The sequence below is a fragment of the Hyaena hyaena genome, unplaced genomic scaffold (assembly GCF_003009895.1).
Source record: "Hyaena hyaena isolate Hyena2069 unplaced genomic scaffold, ASM300989v1 scaffold_582, whole genome shotgun sequence".
Classification (NCBI taxonomy): domain Eukaryota; kingdom Metazoa; phylum Chordata; class Mammalia; order Carnivora; family Hyaenidae; genus Hyaena; species Hyaena hyaena.
The window spans coordinates 1,228,729-1,252,112 of NW_024081214.1; the positions used below are offsets into that span (position 1 = coordinate 1,228,729).

The following is a 23,384-nucleotide window of genomic DNA, read 5'->3' on the forward strand; positions in this document are numbered from 1 at the left end:
CTAGGCTGCTTCCGGGTCGCCCTGGGAGTTGTAGTTCCTCTGCCTGCAAAGAAGCTGGGTGTGCGACGCCGCCGAACCACCACTCCCAGGAGGCTGTGCGCAGGCGGAACAAGTTAGCTCGGTAACCCATGGCAACGGCTGCGGTCCGGCGCCCTTACAGTCACTAGAGCTAGCTTTGAGATTACCTTTGCCTTTCACTGGCGCTCGGTGATGACGCAATGCTCCCTGATTGGCTCTGCATCGGAGGCGGTGGTTCTGGGGGCCGAGAATCCTGCAAGCCGGACACGTGGTGACGAACTGCGACGAGTTTGACGGGTCCCAGGGCCAAAAAAGTTGGGAGTTGTGCAGGTAAGTCCCTCCTTTTTCTCATAAAATGGGGGCTACTGCGAGTGGATGAGTCGCGTCGCTCCCAGACGCTTACTGGTTGTGTTGCAGTAACTGTAGTTGTACTCCTGCCATGTCTCTCCTTCCCTTTTCTGGCTCTTCTGATGGATTTTGGCTTCTCTAAATCCAGTCTCTCCCAAATCGTGTAAGCTTCACTTCACCTCTAAGAGAAAAGGGCCCCTTTTTGACTGGACTCTGCTCAAGAATCCAGTTCTCAACCGGAAGTGTTTCCTGGAAGTCACAGGGTACCTGGGAGGGTTGGGAAGATCTCGAATCCTTGAGCTCAGGGCTTCGAGGGGTCTGAGGCCACTGGAGGTGACCCATGGAGTGAAGAAAAATCCATCCTTATTGACAGAACTTAGATGTTCCCGGGGACAGTACCTTCTAGGATAAATAGGTTTATAAGGCAGGGTGGTATCTTACAGTGGGAGCTTTGAACCTGGCCTTGTGGCTGACCTCAGGCAACTTGTTTAAAACAGCACGGACCCCCCATTTACTCATCGGCAAACTGAGAGTGATAGTACCTAAATCACTGGAGTGTTGTGATGATGAAAAATCCACATAAACATAGCACTTTGCCAGGAAACATAAAGCAAAGTAGATTTGAGATGGGTGGAAATGAGATCGGGGAAGCTGTGCCCTCAGACTATTGCAGAGATCATAGGACCCCTCTGTAACTTGAGTGCCCATCACAAGGTGATGGTTGAATAAATTGTGTCACATCCAAACTATGTAATATCACGAAGTAGTTATTTTAAAAGAGTGAGTTAATTCTGTGTCTCCTCTTTAGGAAAGATACCCATTTTCTCCTACGAGAAAAGCAAATTGCAGAGAAATGCATACAGTGTAGTATTTTTCCATTTTTAATAGAAAACGTCTCCACCCAGGGTTCCTGGGTGGTTCAGTCAGTTAAGCAAAGCATCGGACTTTAGCTCAGGTCAGGATCTCCAGGTTTGTGAGTTCAAGCTCCCCATCCGGCTCTGTACTGACACCTCAGAGCCTGGAGCCTGCTTCAGATTCTGTATCTCTCTCTCTCTCTCTGCACCACCCCCGCACTCACTCGCTCGCATGTTCTCTCTCTCTCTCTAAAAAATAAACATTAGAAAAATTTTTAAAAACTCCCTTTCCATATATGAGTATGTTTAAATGTTCCTATGAGTATGGAGAAAGGTTGCAGAGGCTGGGAGAAGGGACAGAGGCAGAGAAGGAAGATAAGGGAAAACAGGGACAATAAGAACACTATAGCAATATGAAAAATATGACTATAAAATTGTATCGTAACATTATAGTTAATATGTAAACGTTGCACATGTGTATGGACTAGATGGGACTCCGAACAGGCTGCCAGCCTAGTAGAGTACAACTTCTAGAGCCAGACTTCTGTGATTTAAGTCCTGGCTCTGCCACTTTCCAAATGGTGACTCCATTAGCCTCAGTCTTCTCATGTGTAAAATGCACTTAATAATCACATCTGTCTTATGAGGTTGATATGATGATATATTTTAGCAGGGTTAATATGTAAAGGACAGTATATGCCCAATAAATGTTATTTACTGCTGTTATCATTATCTGAAATTGTTAACTTCTATTGTGATTACTGACATATTTCAGTTTACTTTTACCATCTTATTTTGCGTTTTCTAATTTTGATTAGCTTTTTGGTGTCTTTTCCTCTTTTTTGCCTTTCATGATAGTAACCAATTTTTCTTTATCATCCCTCATCCCTCCACAGTGAGTTCAGAAATTATGCATTCTGTATTAATCTTTTAATGTTTACTTTTAAAATTTTTAACACACATACTTAACAGTTTGACATTATTCATTATCTCTCCCCTCCTCCCAAATAGTGTAAGATTTTAGAATACTTTCCCTCTGAATAGTCTCTGTCTCATCTTCTGTTATAATTTTCTAGTATTTTAAAGTTCACTATTTCTGTGTATCTTTCTGAGGATTTTGAATTTTACCTTTCACAGTATCGGGAATAAACTTTTGTGCATTGTATCACAGGAGAACCCATCTCTGCATCTAAGAACATAGTGGCCGGTGTCCTCTAGAGCTCCCAAGAACTTAATGACAGACCTTGGGCTAAGAATGAAGAAAGCTATTTCTTCAATTGAGGAGAGAGTGGGAAGGGGAGATAAGAGAAAATGCTTTCAGGAGTGAGTGGATGATTAGTCACATTTGAGGCTCTTCTGTAAAAAGATGGAACTCCTAGAACACGTTTATTGTTTTCTTCCACAAGGATAGGACTAGGAGGTCCTGAGAGAAAGGTAAGTCTTGGAGGTCAGGAGTCTGGGCTTCCAGATCTAGCTGTTTCTTGCCTCTTGGAGAGTCCTGGGTCTAAGCTTGGAGAATATGAGTTTGGTTATTTTAGAGAACCAGTGGGTTTCCTTTCAGTTATCTTTATATATATAATCATTACTTACCCTTCGTATTCTAGATAATATATTCACGTGGCATTTGGCTTTCTATGTGGCACCCTGTAGGTCATGAACGCAGTAACTAGTCCTCTTTCCTTTTTGGTTCTCAGATTAAATTATGTGCATTCTGATTTGGTTGTTCAGTCTTTGAGATTAGTTTGTTTGAACCTGACCCGGAGGGTGGATCTGTGCTGGTTATGTGGACAAAATCAGGCTCCAGCGTTTGCCACATAAAAGGGGCTAGTCCACCAAGATCCCTGATAAAAGTAATGCTAAATTGCTTATGAATTGCATGCAGTTTCTCACCTCTATTTGGACACAATATAAGAACAAATTGGCAGATAATGTCACCTCTCAGAGATGATCTCTGTTTATCTTTTCATGTATATTGTTCCATGCAATTTAATAAACACCTTTTTTTAGTGTTTATTTATTTAAGAGAGAGAGAGGGAGAGAGAGCATGCATGCACTAGTATGGGAGGAGCAGAAAGAGAAGGAGAGAGGGGATCCCAAGGAGACTCTGCCCTGTCAGCCTAGAGCCCGTTGCAGAGCTCGATCCCGTGAACCGTGAGGTCATGACCTGAGCTGAAATCAGGAGTCTGACACTTAACTGACTAAGCCACCCAGGTGCCCCTGGAACCTGCTTTCTTTATGTAACAACATGTTAGGAAAAATTGCTATGTTGCTTAGTATTCTCAAATTAGAAAAAGAAAAAAAATGAATCAAATCAGAAATCAGTATGGCTCATACTGTGTGGCCTTCCTCTATACACATTTTCACGGCTGAAAGTTAGCATTTGGTGAATCAGTGCACACTCTTCTTTACTCCTGTCCTTCTGTTTGTTCTTCTGCAGCACAGACAAAAATTCCGTGACTGAATTTAAATGTGGTTGATGTATTCATTTTGCTCTAGGACTCTGGAGAAGGTATCTTATTCTGTCTGGGTCTTTTCCCATTTCTCTCTTCCTGCTATCTAAAACAGTTGTAGACTGGAAGTAGTAATAAATATGCTGTCATTCATCATCTTGTAGGGTTACTTTCCTTGTAAAATGCTTAGCCTTTAGATGTCATGGGACTCCTGAATTTATTGTTCCTTTCTTATCAGGACCTAGAGGAATCTCTTAGAATGAAGCTGAGTCTTACCAAGGTAGTCAATGGCTGTCGCCTAGGAAAAATAAAAAACCTGGGCAAAACAGGAGACCACACCATGGACATTCCAGCCTGCCTTCTGTACACCAAGACCGGCTCTGCCCCACACCTGACCCATCAGACACTGCATGCTATCCACGGGCTTCCTGCCATGACTCAGCTTACACTGTCCTCACTGTAAGTGTTAGACCTGATCATTTAAGTACCAACTCTGACAGCAGCCTAGATGCTTTAATAAGGCATAGCAAAGAGAAAAGATATATATACATATATATATATATATATATATGTATGTAAAGATATATATATATATCCTTTATTGTCAAGTTAGCTAATATGCAGTGTACACGGTATGCTCTTGGCTTCGGGAGTAGATTCCCATGATTCATCACTTACATAAAGCACCCAGTGCTCATCCCAGTAAGTGCCCTCCTCAATGGCCATTATCCATTTTCCCTGCCCCCCCCCCCACACTCCTTTCCACCCTCAGTTTGTTCTCTATATTTAAAAGTCTCTTATGGTTTGCCTCCCTCTCTGTTTGTGAATATATATATATATATATATATATACACACACATACATACATATATATATACACACACACACACATGTATTTTTTTCCTCCCCCATGATCTTCTGTTAAGTTTCTCAACTTCCATATATGAGTGAAAACATAATATATTAGTCTTTCTCTTAGTGACTTTTCTCACTCAGCATAATACCATCCAGTTCCATCCATGTTATTACAAATGGCAAGATTTCATTCTTTTTCATTGCCAAGTGAAAGTATTCCGTTATATATATACACATATGTATGTATATATACATATATATACACATATATATACATATATATACACATATATATACATATATACATACACACACACACACACCACATCTTCTTTATCCTTTCATCAGTTGTTGGACATTTGAGCTCTTCCCATAATTTGGCTATTGTTGAAAGCACTGCTATAAACATTGGGGACGTGTGGCCCTAGGAATCAGCACTCATGTATCCTTTGGATAAATTCCTAATAGTGCTATTGCTGGGTCATAGGGTAATTCAATCTTTAATTTTTTTGATGAACCCCCACACTGTCTTTCAGAGTGGCTGCACCAGTTTGCACTCCCACCAACAGTGAAAGAGGGTTCTCCTTTCTTCATATCCTCACCAACATCTGTAATTTCCTGAGTTGTTAATTTCAGCCACTCTGACCAGTACGAGGTGGTATCTTAATGTAGTTTTGATTTGTAGTTCCCTGATGATGAGCAATGTTGAACATCTTTTCATGTATCTGTTAGCCATTTGGATGTCTTCTTTGGAAAAATGTCTAATTCATGTCTTCTGCCCATTTCTTCACTGGATTATTTGTTTTTTGGGAGAAAAGACTTTTTTGATTATATGTACAAAACTTTGTAGATTTTTAGAATGAAATCAGGAGAGAGAGATCAAATATTATCCATCATCTGGCCCTAATCTAGAAGCCACAGGCCAGACCTATATACCAGAGCTGCTTCACTATTCTGATCCAACTGTACAGGTATGGTGGCTCTCATTGCCATTACTCCCAGAGATGACAGGCAGGGAATGCTAGATAAGAACTAAACTTAGACTCTGGAGTCTGTCTTCATGCACCAGCCTTAAACTTTTCCCTGTATCTGCACATGTACTTGCTAGTACTATTTTATGCAAACAAAACTAATGGAGTTAGATCATTTTATGTAATGTACATATTGGCCTTATCCTTCATTGAAGAACCTGCTATATGATGAAATAACTCTGCAGTATTGTGTTACTAATACGGGAACAAGAAAATCTGGCATTGGAAGCACTTGATCTTTGCCAGTTTCTGTTCCCACGGAAACATTTATAAAGTGAAGACCTATACTCTGGCTAATGAACACAGCCTAATGAGTTGGAACTCTTAAATAATGGCAACAGAAGTACTCTGTTGTTCAAGACTACATCTACTGTCACATAGCTTGTTTCAGTGCAAAGAGTGGGTTTCGGTTGTTGCATAGAGTATCTGTACAATTCATTATCATGTATTTTTCTGTTTTGCTCACAGGGCGGAACACCATGAGGTCTTGGCAGAATATAAGGAAGGAATTGGAAAGTTTATAGGTAAAAATTAATTGTCATTTGTGTTTGTCTTGTGATGTATTAATTTGAAGTTTGGAGGTGCTATTGACTGATCTTTCATTCATACATTTACTTATTCGTTAATGAGCATTTATTTGGCATCTAAGAGCACACATTGGGGACTCAAAGATGAATAGGAATAGTTGCTTCCCCAGTGGAACTCAGAGCCTGTCTGGGATAAAGATAAACAGGTAATTGTAGTAGGTGCAGTGACCACATTTGCAGGATTAGGAATATGTCCATGTACCATGAGAGCCCAGAGGGAGGAGCACATAACTTGCTGGGCGGGGGGGGGGGAGCATGTGAAAGGAGGTAAAACTAGATTAGAAAGGATTCTTGAGACAGAGGATAAGGGGTATCTTAGCTGAGTCCAGGAAAAGGAGGAGTTAACCAGGTCAGGAGGTGGGCACAGTGGTAGAAGTACTCAGGTGTGAGCAGACACACCAGGCACAGAGCAAAGACCCACAGGTAAAAAGCTGCATGAGACATAACCTAACTTTCAAAGTAGTCTAGCCATGTTTGAGCCTAAAACATAAAGCAGAAGATGAAGTGTTTATATATAGCTATATTTTCATATGTTAATATTTATTATCTTTTGTTCCAGAAATAGGATTTTATATGCAGATGTATCTATCCATTTGTTTATAGGAAAAGCTTAGCAGTGCCAGCTAGAGAATCAAGTCTTCTGTAGATAACTTTCTCCTGAAGCTTTCTCCCAATATCTAAGACCCACTTAAGTGAATGAAAATTTTGTTTCCATTGGTTATTCAGTCCTCTGCTTCTGAGGGAAACTGTATGATAACTTGGTGGTGGTCACAAGGCCCTGTATTTCAGTAGAGCAATTTATGTAATGTTTTCCTTGGACTGAAACCAATTTTAATATTTTTTTAACGTTTATTTTAGAGAGAGAGAGACAGAGTATGAATAGGGGAGGGGCAGAGAGAGAGGAAGAAACAGAATCCAAAACAGGCTCTAGGTTCCTAGCTGTCAGCACAGAGCCTGATGCGGGGCTCAAACTCAAGAACCATGAGATTGTGATCTGAGCTGAAGTTGGACACTTAACTAACTGAGCCACCCAGGAACCCCTGGACTGAAACCAATTTTAAAACCAGCTTTAAAGTATACAATTATAAATATATAGTATAAATATGTATGTACTTAAATATGTAATTGTAAGTATATAAATGTACAATTGAGTGAAAATAGCTAAATAAGCTTTCTAGGGATTACCATACTAACTGAAATTGTGGAAAATAGGTGGGGAACTGTAGAGTTGTTTTTATTTTTGTTTTTATTTTCTAGTTTGCTTTATTTTCTTCATCTTTTTTTCAGTGAAATCCTTTTTTAGTAAAAAGCAGGGTTGCATATGAAATTTAAGCACATATGGTTTAGTAAGCACTTTTTTGGATTTTTTTTAATGACTGTATTTTTGACTAAAGAACCTCAGAAATTGTCATCTTAAGTCCATGAAACTTACTGAGAATTTGATCCATTTTCAGTATCCTCTAGCGTCCCTGTAATTCTGCCCTGAAGTCCCATGATGTTTGATGGGTTTGTTATTAATGAGATTACCTTTGTTATTAATGAGACCATATCATTTCATCTTTCCAGTAGCTAGTTCCTTTGGATGATACCTAGAACGAACATACTTGATATCAAATTTTTCTTCAGAACAAATCAAGTAGGGTCAACGTGCCACTAAATACTTTTACTGTATCTCATACTTTAAGATACACTTTTTCTTTGTAGCAACTCTAGTCATTTGATATGAACCATTAATTCTTTTTACAGATGAGTAGGTTTTATTTTATTTATTTATTTATTTTAATTTTTTTTTTTTTGGTGTTTTATTTATTTCTGAGAGAGAGAGAGACAGCTTGAGCACGGGAGGGTCAGAGAAAGAGGGAGACACAGAATCTGAAACAGGCTCCAGGCTCTGAGCTAGCTGTCAGCACAGAGCCCGACATGGGGCTTGAACCCACAAACCGTGAGATCGTGACCCGAGCCAAAGTCAGACGCTTAACCGACTGAGCCACCCAGGCACCCCCAGATGAGTAGGTTTTAAAGGTGACCTTTTCATTCATGTTGACAGGCCTCTTAGAATTCTAAGATCGGGTATGAACAGTTTACTATATTTAGAGTTGCTTTATCCAGCAGTATACTTATAAAGCTGCACTCTGTTACAACACAGTGAATTGTTGATGTAAGTGCTTTCAAGAGTTCTTTTCTGTGTCTATACAGGCATGCCAGAATCGCTCTTGTACTGTTCCCTGCATGATCCAGTCAGCCCCTGCCCAGCTGGTTATGTAACGAACAAGGTGTGTTCTCAGAAGGGCCTCCAAGGCTGGAGCTTTGTCCCAGATGGTCAGCCTGTTGTATCTCTCCAGTGCTGGATCCCACCGTATGGGTTGCTAGCCCATTCCTGACCTCAGACCTTCCCCTTATTTCTATGAATATAGTGGGATGGGTGGTTTATAGGAATTAGAGCCTGGTTGCCTGTGGAGGGAGTTAAGGTAAGGAATATGTCCTCAGCATTTTCATTGTTGCAACAGATTGGGGGATGAAGGAGGGTCAAGTACATGGCAAAAAAGAGAAATTGCTGTGATGGTAGAAAGCAATAATTTTTTTATGCCACGCTTTATTTGCAGTTTTAACAACCTCAGGAAGTGCTAGGAAAGTTGCTGATGAGTGTTATCACATGTATAACTATATATAGTAGAATCTCAGTGTAATACTGCTTGCTTTTAGAACAGAATTTGAAGAAGCTGGGTGCACAGCCAGGGATTTTAGCTAGTGAAGAACAGTATCAAAAGGACTTCATTAAAAGTTTTCACCTGAGGCATGGCACGTTGGTCTTGTCCCTGGGGACTACATTCGGGCCAGGCCCTGGTATAAACTGCTGCATTACAAATGCAATTACTCTTCCTGCACCTGCTTCATTGATGTCAACAATGTCTCCTAATCTTGCCTAAGTATTTTAAATTATTCTGCTTTAAACTTTATTTTGTAATTTTAATCCAAAAGATAATATTTTTACTTCTGTCATCTGCCTACTTGCAAAGGAAAGAGGATTCATTTAAACAGTGTTCTTTTTTTTTTTTTTAATGTTTATTTTTGAGAGAGAGAGCAAGAGAGAGCAACATGGAGTGTGAGCAGGGGAGGGGCAGAGAGAAAGACAGACACAGAATCTGAAGCAGGCTCCAGGTGCTGAGTAAACTGTCAGCACAGAGCCCGACGCAGGGCTCAAACCTATGAACTGCGAGATCATGACCTGAGCCGAAGTTGGATGCTCAACTGACTGAGCCACCAAGGCGCCCCTAAATAGTGTTCTTAATTAAGCCTTAGGCCATAATAAAAAAGATGTATGTAGCTTCCCGGTTTATGTCCTTGTCAATCTCTTCTAAGAAGAAAGATACTGTAGAGGAAGGAGTAACCAAGAAAGAAACATTGTATAGAGATGCTTATGTATTATCTGACTATTTTTTTTAAATCTGTATCTAACTCAATCTAGTAAACACTTAACTAACCTTCAATACTATGTAAGAGTCTAGACTAGGCTTTTGGGGTACAAACATGAATTGGGATACTCTAGTCAGACAACCATACAATGGTGTGATAAGTATTACTTTTCTATAAAAGAAAGAAGTACAAATTGCTGTAAGAGCTTAGAAGAGTGAGTGATGGATTATGCCCAGATAGGCTTGGAGAGCACAATACAGTAGATGATATTTCAATTCTGTCCTGAAGGATGCAGTAGTAGTTTACCAGGCAGAGAAGTAAAGGAAGGGCATTTCAGGCAAAAGGAACAATGTGATCGAAGACAGAGAAAGATCGGTGTCTGCTGTATATTTAGGAACAGCCTGCATGGGGTGGGGTCTCAGAGAATGAATGACTGGGCTAGAGAGAATAACAAAGAATTCTTGGGGCTAGCTCAGTAGTTGGCTCTGTGGCCACTGCAGAATTCTCTAAGAGCTATAAGGTCCTTGGAAAATTGGAAGATGGTGCAGGAAGCTTCTTGTACCCACCATATCTAGGATATTAAATGACCACCATGTGTCCATTTGTAAAGAAGAATTAAATTCACTATTGCTTTACCATTTTATTATTATCCTTTTTGTTTGCATTTTACTCTTGCTGATTCCTCGTCATTTTGTTCCATGACAGTCTGTGTCTGTGTGGGGTGTTGGGGGACGAATGGAGATGACTGCGTCCAAGTTCATGGCAATTCAGCAGACCCTTCAGCCAGACTGGTTTCAGTGTCTCTCAGATGGAGAGGCATCTTGTGAGGAAGCAACTTCCATAAAAAGAGCCAGAAAGTCTGTTGATCGATCACTTCTCTTCCTAGATAATTGTCTCCGGCTGCAGGAAGAGTCCGAGGTAAGGCTGTACTGCTCACCACTCCTTTCTGTTTGAAACCCTTACTCATTTATGTTCCTTTTCTCCTCCTGCTTCTCTGCTTCTCACTTCTTGCTCTCTTTTACTCTCCTATTGTCTTTTTCTGAGCCATAAGTATTCTTGCTCTCTAGGATTCTGTCTTAGGCTCCTTTTTGACCCACTCTGGATTTTTTTCCCAGGCAGCCTCCCCTTAGGTTTAATTGCTGAATAATTCTGAAATTGCATGTATAATCAAAATCACTCTGCTTAGCTTCAGAATTATATAAAGTGGACTTTAGCCGAGTTGTATTAGAATATCCCTCACATGCACCTCAAACTCAGAGGTAACCAAACTCAGTATCTGATCTCCTCAGAGCTCTTCTTTTCCTCTGTTTCTCAGTTCATAGCAGCCACCAAGTTCCTCAGCCCAGAAACTGAGTCTTTCAAGGCTCCATTTAATACCCAATTTAATATTCAACTGTTTGCTTCTTCTTGATTCCTAAGAATCCTTCTTGATTTCTACGATCTGCCCCCTCCTCCCCTTCCTTCTTATCACCGCCTAGAGGCATAATAACCTCATCATCTCGTATGTGGACAATTACGTTTTAATTATTCTGTCTTGTTTTCACTTCCATTCAATCCCTCTTCAGCCCTGCTGTCAGAGATCTTCATAAAACACAAATATGAGCCTACATGCACTTCCCAAAAATAATTTAATAACTTTCCAATCAGCGTGTATGTGGCAGAGACAGCCTGCTGTGACCTGGCCTCTGCCCACTCCTCTAGCTCAGGGCTGGCTGCAGCTGGCACTCTGGCCCTTCCAAGTCACTTGCAGTTTCCTGCAGTGTTACCCTGTGTCATTCTGCCAGGGCTGTACACAGACTTCCTTCTGGACTGTTTCTTTTTTTCTTATTTCCAGTTGTATTCCTTCTATTGCTTCTAGATCTGGCTCATTCCATTCCATTCATCGTTCTAGGAAACTGTCCCTGACCCTTCTAGGAAGTTCTGTTCATCCTTTGCCACCTCTTTCATTTGTATGTGGTCACATTATATAGCTCAAGTCACATTGTAGTACAATGATTTTTTTATTATATTGTGACCTTAAACTCAGTTTCTCGGGGTCATTTTTGTGTCTCCATCATGTAGCAGAATGCCTGACACAAGGACGCCCTCGATAAATGCTTGCTGGTGGCGGCTGGTTATGACAGGGTGGGGAGGAGGAAGCTATGGCAGTAAATCAGAGAACCTGAGAGTAGAGTGAATAAAGCTCACTAGGAGAGAGCAAAGCTGATGAGAGAAGAGAAGATGTGACCGGAGGGGAGAATTCAGCATTGACATCATTGATGTGGAGTAATCCTGAGCAATGGTCAGGTCCCACTGTGGCACAGCGCATTGAGTCTGACGGACATTGTTGTCTTAAGTTTACCGGTAAAAACTATAATTGGCTAATGAAGTTAGTATACATGAAATGACCAGAGGAAACTTAGTTGTCATTCTGAATAGAACACTCAGTATCTGCAGTAAGAGTTCATCGTGGGGACATTGCCGTGGGTCTTAATTGTTAGCGTTGCTCACTAGCAATTGTTTTGAGCCGGTAATTATCCTTGTAGGATGAGTAATGTTTGCATGAGTAGAAAGGAGGACAAGGACTGTGACAGCATGATTATTAGAACAGCTGGATGAGCCTCAAGCCCCTCTCCCATGCGAGTCAGCCTTACCATTTCATATTATTGCTGTGTGTTGGTCCCTTTCGCTATCCCTATAATCATGCTATTGTCTTGACATGATTATTACATGGTTATTGCTCTTACATGTGTCCAGTTTTTTTTCTTGAAAGGGAACTTTTTTGTTACTTTTATGTACAGAAAGTGCAGCAGCACACCCTTAGCCCAGTTTGGTGGCCACTTCTTTAGCCTCTGCCTTTTCCGACTTGGCAACGTGAAACATCGAGTTTGGACCCAGATGTCGCCTCCCCGGTGATGGTAGATCTCATCATATCTGTCATCGTAATCGGTCCTGATGGTTTCCAGCAGTTTAGCCAGAGCTCCTTTGTCTTCCGAGTTAACCTGTGTGAAGGCGACGTGGTGCAGGTCTTCCTGTGGGCCAGATGCCCCTGCCTGGCCTTCCCCTTGAGGGTGCAGTAGAGACCCTCCCCATCTTAGGATACATGGCAGGCAGGAAGACAGCTCAATAGGACCCACATCACGTGCAGTCACTACCAGCTGAGCCATTTTGTTTTCCCCAGCTCAAAGGACAGGCGGCCTCGTAATGGGGACAAGCCCTTTGCCGGCAGCTTTCTTAGCTCAGACCAGCAATCTCTGCTTCTCTTGCTTTGTCTCTAGTCTGTATTTGTGGGCAAGCTTAAGTGTTGACTAGCTGCGTGGCTGTCCAAGACCAAGGTCCCGGGTAAACTGGGTAATTGTGAGAGGTACTTTTAGACATTTATAGAGAAGAGCCCTTTGCTGCTGCAACTGGACAAAGTGCATGAGATCCCTTTTGGGCTGGATGTTCTGTCTGATGCCAAAGTTCTTGGGCCTTTTCTGAAACAGGGAATTGACCACCTTCTCGGACTCCTTTTTCATGACAGCAGAAGCTGGAGTTACCTTCTTCCCCTTAGGCTTCTCTCCTTCCAGCTTCTTGGATGGCTGGAGGAAAGAACACCTATATTCCATTTTGGACAATAAGTTATATGATTATACTTCTTACATCCATGAAAGGAGGTTTTTCAGATAGGGCTGTGTCAGTCATGGAAAGGGGCAGGCCTGTGTAACCACCTACTTTGTATATCTGCATACCTCTGCCTCACTGGATCCTCTTACTCTTTTTTTTTTTTTTTTTTTTTAATGTTTATTTACTTTTGAGAGGGAGAGAAAAAGATAGAATACAAGCAGGGGAGGGACAGAGAGAGAGAGGAAAACACAGAATCCATAACAGGCTCCAGGCTCTGGGCTCTCAGCACAGAGCTCGATGGGGGGCTCAAACTCATGAACCACGAGATCATGAACTGGGCCACCCAGGCACCCCTGGATCCTCTTATTCTGAATGCCCTTAAATACTTAAATACCGTTGTTGGCTTTCTTTTCTTCACATATTTCCTAGGTCAGGGATGGCAAGTGGGTTTCATCCCAAGGTGCTTGGAGCTGTGCCTGGGTACAGTAGGAAGAGTGTTATCTGTCAGCCCCATCTGCCATGGGGAGCGGCAGCAGTGCGCCAGGCATCTGTCATTCTAGCCGGGCAGTCACATTTGTGTCACACGTGTCCAGAACTGTAGGTTCGTGTACTCAGCGGCTGATACCTCAAACTCAACAATGCACAAAACAGAAAGATCATCTTGCCTCACCCTCCACTGTTTTCCTAGAATTTCCTATCTTTGCTCTTCTCATCCTCTCCCTGGACTTCCAAAACAGGAGCCAGGAGTCGTCCCAGACTTTTCACCATCTCCTTGGGCAATTAATTGGTCAAGTTTGAGGATCGTACCTTCTGATGAGTTTTCAGATCCTTCCCCCAGCCCCTTCCCCCACTGCCACCACCTTAGCCTGGATCCTCTTGGTCTTTTACCTGGATTATTAAAGTTGCCTCCTACCCATCCTTTAGCCATACTCACTCTTAACTCATTTCTCCACACAGCAGCCCAAGTGTTCCTTCTAATTGTGTCCCTCCTGCTTAAACTGAGAAGCGAAATTCCCTCTTCACAGCATTCCAGGCTCCTTCCCCAATCCTCTCTTCTACCAGAGAGCCACTGTCGATTCGTGTGTTTCCATGCAAACCTTACTTTTTAGTTGCATACACATAGTTTTTACATACATGCATGACTGTATGGGGTTCTTATTACACGAATATGATCATATGTTCAGAAATGTGCTTGTTTTTGTTTAGCAATATCTCAGAATTGCATTTCTTATCAATGCATATGTTGTTGTATTCACTGCATCTTTTTAAAACACCTGAGTAGGAAGCCATACTATGCATGTATCATAATTTAAGCCTTTACTCTATTAATGTATACTTGTTTCCAGTTTTTCATTATTCTAAATATTTTGTGAATATATATACCTTATTGCTTATGAATGAATGTTCCTGTAGGAGAGATTCTTATAAGTAGAATTTTAGGACATGGGATAAAAGCATCCACATTTTGACAAGCTTTGTTTACTTGCTCTCACAAAAAGCTGAATTTTCACTTTCTTTTGTTATCAGAGTATGTGTCATTTCTCTAACACTTTTTCTTCCACTGTGTCACTATCTGTCTTTTAACTGTTTTGTCAGTGTGATGGGCAAAAATGGTACCTAATTGTTGCCAATTTGTATTTCCTTACGGGTGAGGTTTAGTTAGCTCTCCATATGTGTACAGGGCATTCACATGTATTTTTCAGAAGTTCCTATTCACATTCATATATCTGCCCAGATTTCTGTGGGGTTGTCGTTTCCTTAGAAGATTTGTTGGAGGTTTTTCTATGGTATAAGTATAGTATGGTATCTCTTCCAACAAGCAGTGAGTTCTCCTTTGCCTTTGTTGAGAGTATATTTCACTAGAGAAGTTTTGATGATTTTGTACTCAAATATGTTAGCCTTTTTTCGTAAACTTTAGCTTGCTTAGGTAGGCCTTTCTTACCCTAAGATTATAAAAACTTGACTGTATCTTTCTGATACTTCTATAATTCTTTTTATGTTTAGATTATAGGACCCTGTGGGATTTATTTTTGAGGCTGGTGTGCAAGGTAGTTTTAATTTTTCCCAAATAGACAGTTCGTTATCCCAACTGTAAAAGTTCTTTTTTTTAATGTTTATTTTTTATTAAAAATTGTTTAATGTTTTATTTATTTTTGAGAGAGAGATAGAGACAGCATGAGCAGGGGAGGGTCAAAGAGAGAGGGAGATACAGAATCTGAAACAGTCTCCAGGCTCTGAGCTAGCTGTCAGCACAGAGCCTGACGCAGGGCTCAAACCCATGAACCGTGAGATCATGACCTGAGCCGAAGTCGGACGCTTAACCAACTGAGCCACCCAGGTGCCTCTAATGTTTATTTTTTAGAGAGAGAGAGGGACAGAGTGAGTGGGGGAGAGGTACAGAGAGAGGGAGACTCAGAATCAGGAGCAGGCTCCAGGCTGCTGTCAGCACAGAGTCCGACACAGGACTCAAATCCATGAACTGTAAGATCATGACCTGAGCCAAAGTCGGGCACTTAACCAACTGAGCCACCCAGGCGCTCCCCAGCCATAAAGTTCTTAAAGTCATCTCTAACTAAGAGAGTTGTTAGTTAGTTAGTTAGAGCCTAAACAGGCCTGAACAGTCATTTAAACAAAACAGTTCTTTTTGTCCTTTCCCTCTTGTACTTGCTCAGTGTATGTTAATTTAATCTAAGCTCAAACATGACTACATGTGCTGATTGCCTCAGTTTCTCCTCAGTCTTTTCTTATTTATTTGAGTGGCTTTCAAATGGTGGTTTTTGGAGCCCTAAGGATTCTCAGGAAGGAGGGAGCTCAAGTTGTGGTGCTTGGAGACCTAAAGTTCTCAGGGAGGAAGGAGCATCTTCCCCCTTTCATGCTTCAGCTGTAGTAGCTGCACTGAGATCTCTTCTCTCCCTTGGTCTTCCATGTAAAGTTCATATAAACGAAGGTCTCCACTGCTGGAAACAGTTAAAAGCATTGTCTTTTCTTCCTTTAGGTCCTTCAGAAAAGTACCATCATTGGAGTGATTGAAGGTGGAGATGTGGTAGAAGAGAGGCTGAGATCGGCACGAGAGACAGCCAAGCGGCCCGTAGGTGGCTTCCTTCTGGATGGCTTTCAAGGGAATCCAACAACCCTGGAAACTAGACTGTACTTGCTGTCATCAGTCACTGCAGAGCTGCCGGAGGACAAACCCAGGCTAGTGTTCAGTTAGGACTCAGGCCACGCCTCGTGGGCTTCAGAGCAAGGGTGCTGGTGATTGCATGTTATGCTGAGTCTCTACATGGGCATGTCTTTTGATGAACTGATTATGTCCTTTCTGGGCTCAGAGGAAGAGTTTCCATCACAGCTGTCCTGCCTTTGATTTCAGAACATAGACGAGGACAATTGCCATGTGAACTAGTTTATTTGATCCTCATAAGGGAGGGCAGGTGTTACACTGTTTCCCCTCATTTTTGTGCCAAGTGCAAATATTCTTTATCCATTATAACATGGCCCCTGGGGATAAGAATAAAGTCATGTAGAATTCTGGCCTTAATCAAGGGAAGTTGAGGACAGATTGGGGGTGGCTAGCAGAATGAAGGTGGGCTGTAGTAATAATAAGAACCTGGAAGAAGTTCTTAGATTTGAGGCAGGTAGTTAGTGTCATTTTTTGAAATCAAGGGGACTGGCAACACTAATGGGGCTAGTTCTTTCCGGAAACACAGGATTCAGTATGTACTGGTGTAGGAGATGACCTACAAGATTTAAAGCTAAAAATCCCAAGGTTCCTAGTGCAGCTGATGTCTTTCTTATTATACTACCACCGTATTTGTTTTTTTTTTAATCTCTAGTTTTTTATCCAATGTGGTGTGAATATTCATGCTTTTTTCCTACAGATCTATTTAGAGGTTTGATTATAGGATGCTGCATTATACCTCTTGGGCTGTTGGATGGTATATGGTATATGTAAATTTTACCACTTAAAAAACAATGCCAGGATAACTTACAATAAAGTATATGAATCTTATGGACAGCTTGATGAATTTTCACACACGTGTACAGCGCTGGGACACAGAGGTGAACAGCCAGAACCAGACACTTCCGCCAGCCCACCCAGCACTTGTCCCATGGTTTTAACCTAGCTCTCTTGTGTTCATTGCTCACCCTCCTGTGCTTATCTCGTTCTGGTGCAGATAACAATTCAGCACTAGTATTTCCATCATTTTCTAGACTTCTTTGAGCTAAGTGCTCACAGATGTCTGTTACTGGATTTGAGTGCTGGGATTGTTTTTCATCCTATACGTGTGTAGAAATGCCAGCTTTAGTTGGAGAGGAGTTCTAAAACATTACATTAGTTGAAGGAAACTGTAGTCAGAAAAAATGGCGTATATATAAATGTTCTGGTTATTTAATATTACATAAGACTTTTTTGGACTTCTCTCAGAAATAAGGGAGTCTGTAAGTTTTTCTCTGCCAGTTCATAAAAGGGACCATGGGTAGAAAAACAAACATTAAGAAAAGCAGCCAGCCAGCCAACCCTGATCCAGGGTGCCTCCCCTTCCTGTGTTAGTGGCAAAATCTGGTTGAGTGTGTGATTAACTCTCCCAGAATGCCTTACCCATTACCTCTGAAAATACCACCTCAGTCCATGTAGACTTTTTGTTACTAGAGAAAATACAGAAGAATAAAGAAAGCCAATTAGAGTTTTAGATCCTATGGGCAGAGTTTAAATTCTGAGAGAGTTGCTTTGTAAATGAACCTATGAAGAATACAATAGATAAAAATGTCTTTCCTGAACCAATTATAAGAAAGAAACTATAGGTAAAATACAGTTAAAACATGGAAAGTATATGAGGGGGAAGTAAAGCACACAGCTTTGCACTCTTTTTTTTTTTTTAATTTTTTAAAAATTGTGAAGTATAGTTGACATATAGTTTGCACCCTTAAGAAAAACCTGTGGAGTATATAGATAGGCTTTAAAGTTCAGTCGAAGGCTAGGGAGGTTGTTCAGAAGTAATTGGGGGGAGAGGGGGGACGGAAACTAACCTTTACTGCACTTCTCTTTGGAACTGAAACTACATACACTGTGTGTTTTTACAAATACCTCCTTAATCTTCATAAGACATCTGTGAGGTATGCATTACTGATCTTGTTTTTACAGTTAGAAAACTAAAACCCAGAATGGTTAAGAGACCTTCCCAAAGTCACACAGTAAGTAAATAAAGGGCAGAGCTGGGATTCGAGCCCAGGCCCCTCTGCTGCCAAAGCCCTACGTTCTTTCCACCATGTTTTATTATCTGTTGCCCGCCACGCAGCCTGGCATTGTCCTCATGTCACTGTTTTTACTGTTGTTTTCACAGGCTCATCTGTGGAGTCAGCCGGCCAGATGAGGTGCTCAAGTGTATTGAAAGAGGAGTGGATTTATTTGAGAGTTTCTTCCCATATCAAGTGACCGAGCGGGGATGTGCCCTGACTTTCAGCTTTGATTACCAGCCGAACCCTGAAGAGACGTGTAGGTCTTCTGAAGTTAGTCTCTGTGATAGCCTCGAGTATCTTCTATTTCCTCTTCATTTTTGCTTTGAGTCACAAGCCAGAGATATGTGCATACTGTAACATCAGCTTTTATAAAACTACATTTTTGTTTCTTATCTGTATGCTCTGGCATGTTGGCACACAAAACCCGGTCAGTCCTTTGTGCTATCCCTGTAGCTCATCAGTTATTTGGAAGTGATCTTATAGTGAGCAGAACCAAGAAAAACAAAACGCTTTCTATTAACAATCTGAAAAAAGAACAGTCAGAGTGAATAGTGATGAAAATCTAAGGACAGAAAACCTTTGAACTGCTTAGTAAAAGTTAATTCAGTTTTTCACAAAAGAGTTCTTGTCTGCTTTTTGCCAACCCCATGCTATCAAAATACAGAGAGTCTTACCTCATCTGATACTAGTGTTACTTTTGCTTTTTTGGGTTTTTGTTAACACATGGAGATGTGAAAGCTGTTTTCCTCTGCTAATATTGCTTTGAAGTACCACCATTTTCTTTTATTGTCTTGTTAGAAGTCAAGAAACTCAGCTCCAGAGTCTGACATTTAATTGACAGTAGGAAAAGAACTGGGATATGGGATACAGGCGTCAGGCTGGGGTCCCAGTTTCTCAGGGGGCTGTTGCCTGCCCAGTCCGCCCGCTGGCCTTCACAGGGGACTTTCTCTTCCCGCGTCCTGCTGTCCTTTGAGCTCTTCCTCTGTCACCACCAGCCTTTAACTCAGGCCAGAGACTTCTTAAAGGTTCATTTTATTCCCCAGAAGTTATTAAAATTTCATCCAGAAGATGTTATAGTTTTGTAAAGCCAACTAACCATTAACCTAAATTGAATTACTTCTGGAAACACATTGGTTTGCTCAAATTCTTACATAAAGGAGGTCAGTTTTACTATCCTTTAAACTGACCAGAATATAATGTATGCTGATGGAAAAGCATACCACAAACTCTGTAAATGTTCATTTACAAGCTTAATTATTTCCACAAGGACATGGGTAAGCATTATTCTGTACCATGAATATGCAAAACTCTACAAAGAACCTGATATTGAATTCTCTGGAACAAACAAATTCCTTTTTGGCTAGAGAAAGATGTTTCTTCATGATTAGGAAAACTGAACACTTTCCATTAAAGTATTGATAATAACCATATTTGTGTATGTATGTGTGTACAGTAAGTTAAAGTCTTTTGCCAATTACAGTGAGAATTACAAAGGAGTAAGTTCCCTGTATAGGAGCTAATATAGTTCCCCCTAGTGACAAGGATTTTCCAAAAAGCCAGGGCATTATTGTAGTTTCTCACATCAGCATACAAATTCATGGCAGCAAAATTGTAACAGCCTCAATGCTGAGGTCACTTCTCTTTTTTTCCTTTGATCTGGACAAAATTATCTTCTTAGTACTGTCTGTCCATTCTCCTTGGGTCAACCCTGAACTTGTTATTACTTCTTCCCAATAATACTTCTCTACTTGCCCCTGTTCAGGACAGCTGGCTCTTTGCATAGTGAGTACTGTTTCTCTTATAAATCCAGAAACATTCTTTCTTAAAGAGTTCAAGGGAACAAGTCCCCGGTTAGTTCTGGATGATCTGAGTTCCTTCCCAGGACTCCATACAGAATACATAAATTAAAACTATATTCTACTTTTAATCTATTTGGAGCATAGGCAGTTACAAGGCACAATTAATTTGTTGTATGTACATTATGATGAGACATAACTCCCAACACACACACATAGATTTCCAACCCCCTCCAAACATGTACACACACACACACACAAACACACACACACACACACACACTCACTCCCCATCTGTTTTCTTAAAATCATTCTTTGACAGTAAGATTATATATTACATACTTGTAACCATAGTTTGCTTAGACATTGTTGAATCTCCAAGTTTTGATATTCTAGAGAATATGACAGTGATCATCTTGGTCCATATTACTACTTTCCTTGTGTAATTTCCTTAGGATAAATTCTCATGGACATAAAATAGTAACTAAAATAAAAATCTCCCAATGGCCACTCTTTATCTGATTTTCATTCAAGACTTTTTGTTGGTTTGTCCTTCAGTATTGCAACAAAATGGTACACAGGAAGAAATAAAATATGTGGATCAAACTAAGAAAATTAAAACAACCAGTTGCAACCAAGAAATTACATCATTTGAAATTAATCTGAAGGAAAAAAAGTAAGGAAATTTTTTTAAGTTTGGATCTTGATTTCTGACTTTTTAATTTCAGTCTGTTTTAAAAGTTTATGTAACTGTTCCCTTTTCAGTTTATGACTTCATAAAATATTTATAGTTGGATATTATTTAGGCCTTCTCAAATTCAGTTCCAGAAAAGCTCTTTTTTTTCTACAGATGAATTTGTGTACTTTGTCTTGTCAGAAAACCAAGGCTAGATAACGGTTGTTTTAGAAGAACTGTCAGAAAGATTAGGCCAAATACATTGTCTGGTATCTTTTACTCTTTCCAGTTACTTTAAATAATGACAGAGCAAGATAAAGATTTCAAGATAAAAAACAACAAAGTGTTTAAATTCTAAGGAACTTAGGTCATCTTGGTTATATACAGATTATAAATCTTAATAAAATATTTCCCTCTATAAAGAATGAACTAAGAGATCTTGTAACTTTGTATTTGGCCTAAAGTGGTAATTACTAGTGAACTAGTGACGGGTATTTCTGTGAGTTTGGTACTCTCACTTTAGTGCTGGGGTGTTTTTGGTCTTATGTGAAGGAACATTCTAGGGATTCAGACTTATTTATGTCTATCTAATAATAGTACAGACTTGAAAATTTATCAGAGAATATGAAAATCCTCAGTCTAATCTGTATTCTAGATGAGCTTCTTGATTGTAGGTCTGAAATGGTGATGTTTACTACATTTAACTTCTTGGAAAATGGCCAGTGAGGTTCATTTCTGTTTTTAAAATGCTAGGGTAATATGAATGGGTTACTACTAAAATTCCCTTACACTATAGATTTAACTGGAAATTATAGTTTTCTTATTGTCAGCGCTAGACCTAAAGTTCAGATCCTCACACTGCTCTTGACTCTATGACCTTGGTCAAGTTGTTTAACTACTTAATAGCTGAGAAAAAGTGACACGTGTAGTCCTTACTGTGTGCCCAGCAATGTCCAAATCCTTTGCTATATCTACTCATTTAATTCTTACAATAAGTCTCTAAGGTAATAAGTAACTACACGTATTACCATTACAGATGAGAAAGTAAGGACACAGAGGGAGGTTAAATGACTTGCCTGGGTGAGTTGAGCCAGGCATCAAACGTAGGCATGGTAGCTCTGAGACGCTTCCTCTTGACCCCCCTGGTAGTCTTCATCAGGAAGTGACAATAAAAATGCCTGTCTCCAAAGGTGGTTGCAGAGGTGAAGTGAGACAGTCTACATCAAAGTGTTTTGTAAACCACAGGAATCTGTGCAAGTGAAAGGTCGTATATCGTGTCTTCGGGTCCTAGCTCTGGTGGCAAGTGGGAGAAAAGTGCCATTAATCACAACAGCGTTCGCTATCATTGTGTGCCCTTACAGTGTGACTGACAAAGCTTGGCCTGAGGGAGTGACCACGTGACTCTCCTGGTGCTGCTGCGTAAGCCTCAGTCCAGGACGTCTTGCCTGGCAGAGGAGGACTCCCGAGTCTGTGTTAGCTTGTTACCACGTTATCTTAAGCAGGTGGCTGGCACTGCATTTGCCAGTGATGTTATTAACTGTTGGTTATGTACCAGCAGAACAGATAGCCTAGGCTGCAGATTTCTCATATTCCTCACTTTCTGGAGTATCATTGTAACTTCCTTTCTCAGGTACCAGGAGGACTTTGATCCACTTGTGAGAGGGTGTTCCTGTTACTGCTGTAAGAATCATACTCGTGCATACATCCACCACCTGCTGGTGACCAACGAGTTGTTGGCTGGGGTCCTGCTTATGATGCACAACTTTGAACATTATTTTGGATTTTTCCACTCCATCCGGGAAGCACTAAGAAGTGACAGACTGGCACAGTTGAAAGAGCTCATCTGCAGGCAAGCATCTTGAGACCTGGCACACGCAAGTCAGACTCCTTACACCAACACTGCCCCACTGTTGTCATGCGGGAAGAAGAGGACAGGAAACGATCTTAGCTTTAATCATTTGTGTTTGAGAATAAGGTCTACGCAAATAAGGAATGTTTGTATCAAACTCTGCCTACATGAGAACGAGATTTCTTATAAAGACTTAAGTGACCACAACTGATCAGAAAGGATTAAACCATGACCTTTAATATTTCAATGCCTTTTTTTTTTTTTTTTGAGAGAGAGAGAGAGAGCATGTGCACACACACACGTTCACGCAAGTAGGGGCAGGGGCAGAGGGAGAGAGAGAATCTTAAGCAGGCTCCATGCTCAGCGCAGAGCCTGACACGGGGCTCGATCTCAACAACTGTGAGATCATGACCTGAGCCAAAATCAAGAGTCAGACACTTAACCAACTGAGCCACCCAGGCACCCCTCAATGCTAACTCTTAGTCATTGGACATTCATTTAGTCACAGACTAAGGCTTTAGATGAGAAAGGACAGCCTTGAAGCAGGGTTGAGGAGATTGTGTGGGTTCATTGAGTTAGATCAGAGCTGGAAAGGAGGTGATTGGTCATGAGCAGCATGACTTGTAGACACATGGCTGTTGACTATAAAAGCCATCTGGCTGATTTAAGAGTTTCCTAGTTTTAAT

At 40.8% G+C, this 23,384-nt stretch overlaps 1 protein-coding gene across 2 annotated transcripts; it reads left to right on the plus strand.

Moving 5' to 3' along the window:
- Positions 1 to 269: 269 nt before the first annotated feature.
- QTRT2 (queuine tRNA-ribosyltransferase accessory subunit 2) lies at positions 270 to 23,008 on the plus strand. 2 transcript variants are annotated; one of them, XM_039256628.1, is made up of 9 exons: positions 270 to 348; positions 3,909 to 4,129; positions 6,025 to 6,080; positions 8,340 to 8,416; positions 10,263 to 10,475; positions 16,138 to 16,337; positions 18,482 to 18,633; positions 20,732 to 20,849; positions 22,480 to 23,008. In XM_039256628.1, exons 2-9 carry the CDS (start codon positions 3,930 to 3,932, stop codon positions 22,709 to 22,711), a joined length of 1,248 nt encoding a protein of 415 aa, XP_039112559.1. In that variant the 5' UTR covers positions 270 to 348; positions 3,909 to 3,929; the 3' UTR covers positions 22,712 to 23,008. The 2 variants fall into 2 exon arrangements, with proteins under 2 accessions (XP_039112559.1, XP_039112560.1); XM_039256629.1 differs by lacking the exon at positions 3,909 to 4,129.
- Positions 23,009 to 23,384: the final 376 nt, after the last annotated feature.

Bases quoted from the DNA above. Each gene is read 5' to 3' on its own strand.
- QTRT2 (XM_039256628.1), top strand. From the start codon at position 3,930: ATGAAGCTGAGTCTTACCAAGGTAGTCAATGGCTGTCGCCTAGGAAAA. The intron at 8,417-10,262 runs GTGTGTTCTCAG...GTTCCATGACAG, and splicing joins CTGGTTATGTAACGAACAAG to TCTGTGTCTGTGTGGGGTGT. The intron at 10,476-16,137 runs GTAAGGCTGTAC...TTCTTCCTTTAG, and splicing joins GGCTGCAGGAAGAGTCCGAG to GTCCTTCAGAAAAGTACCAT.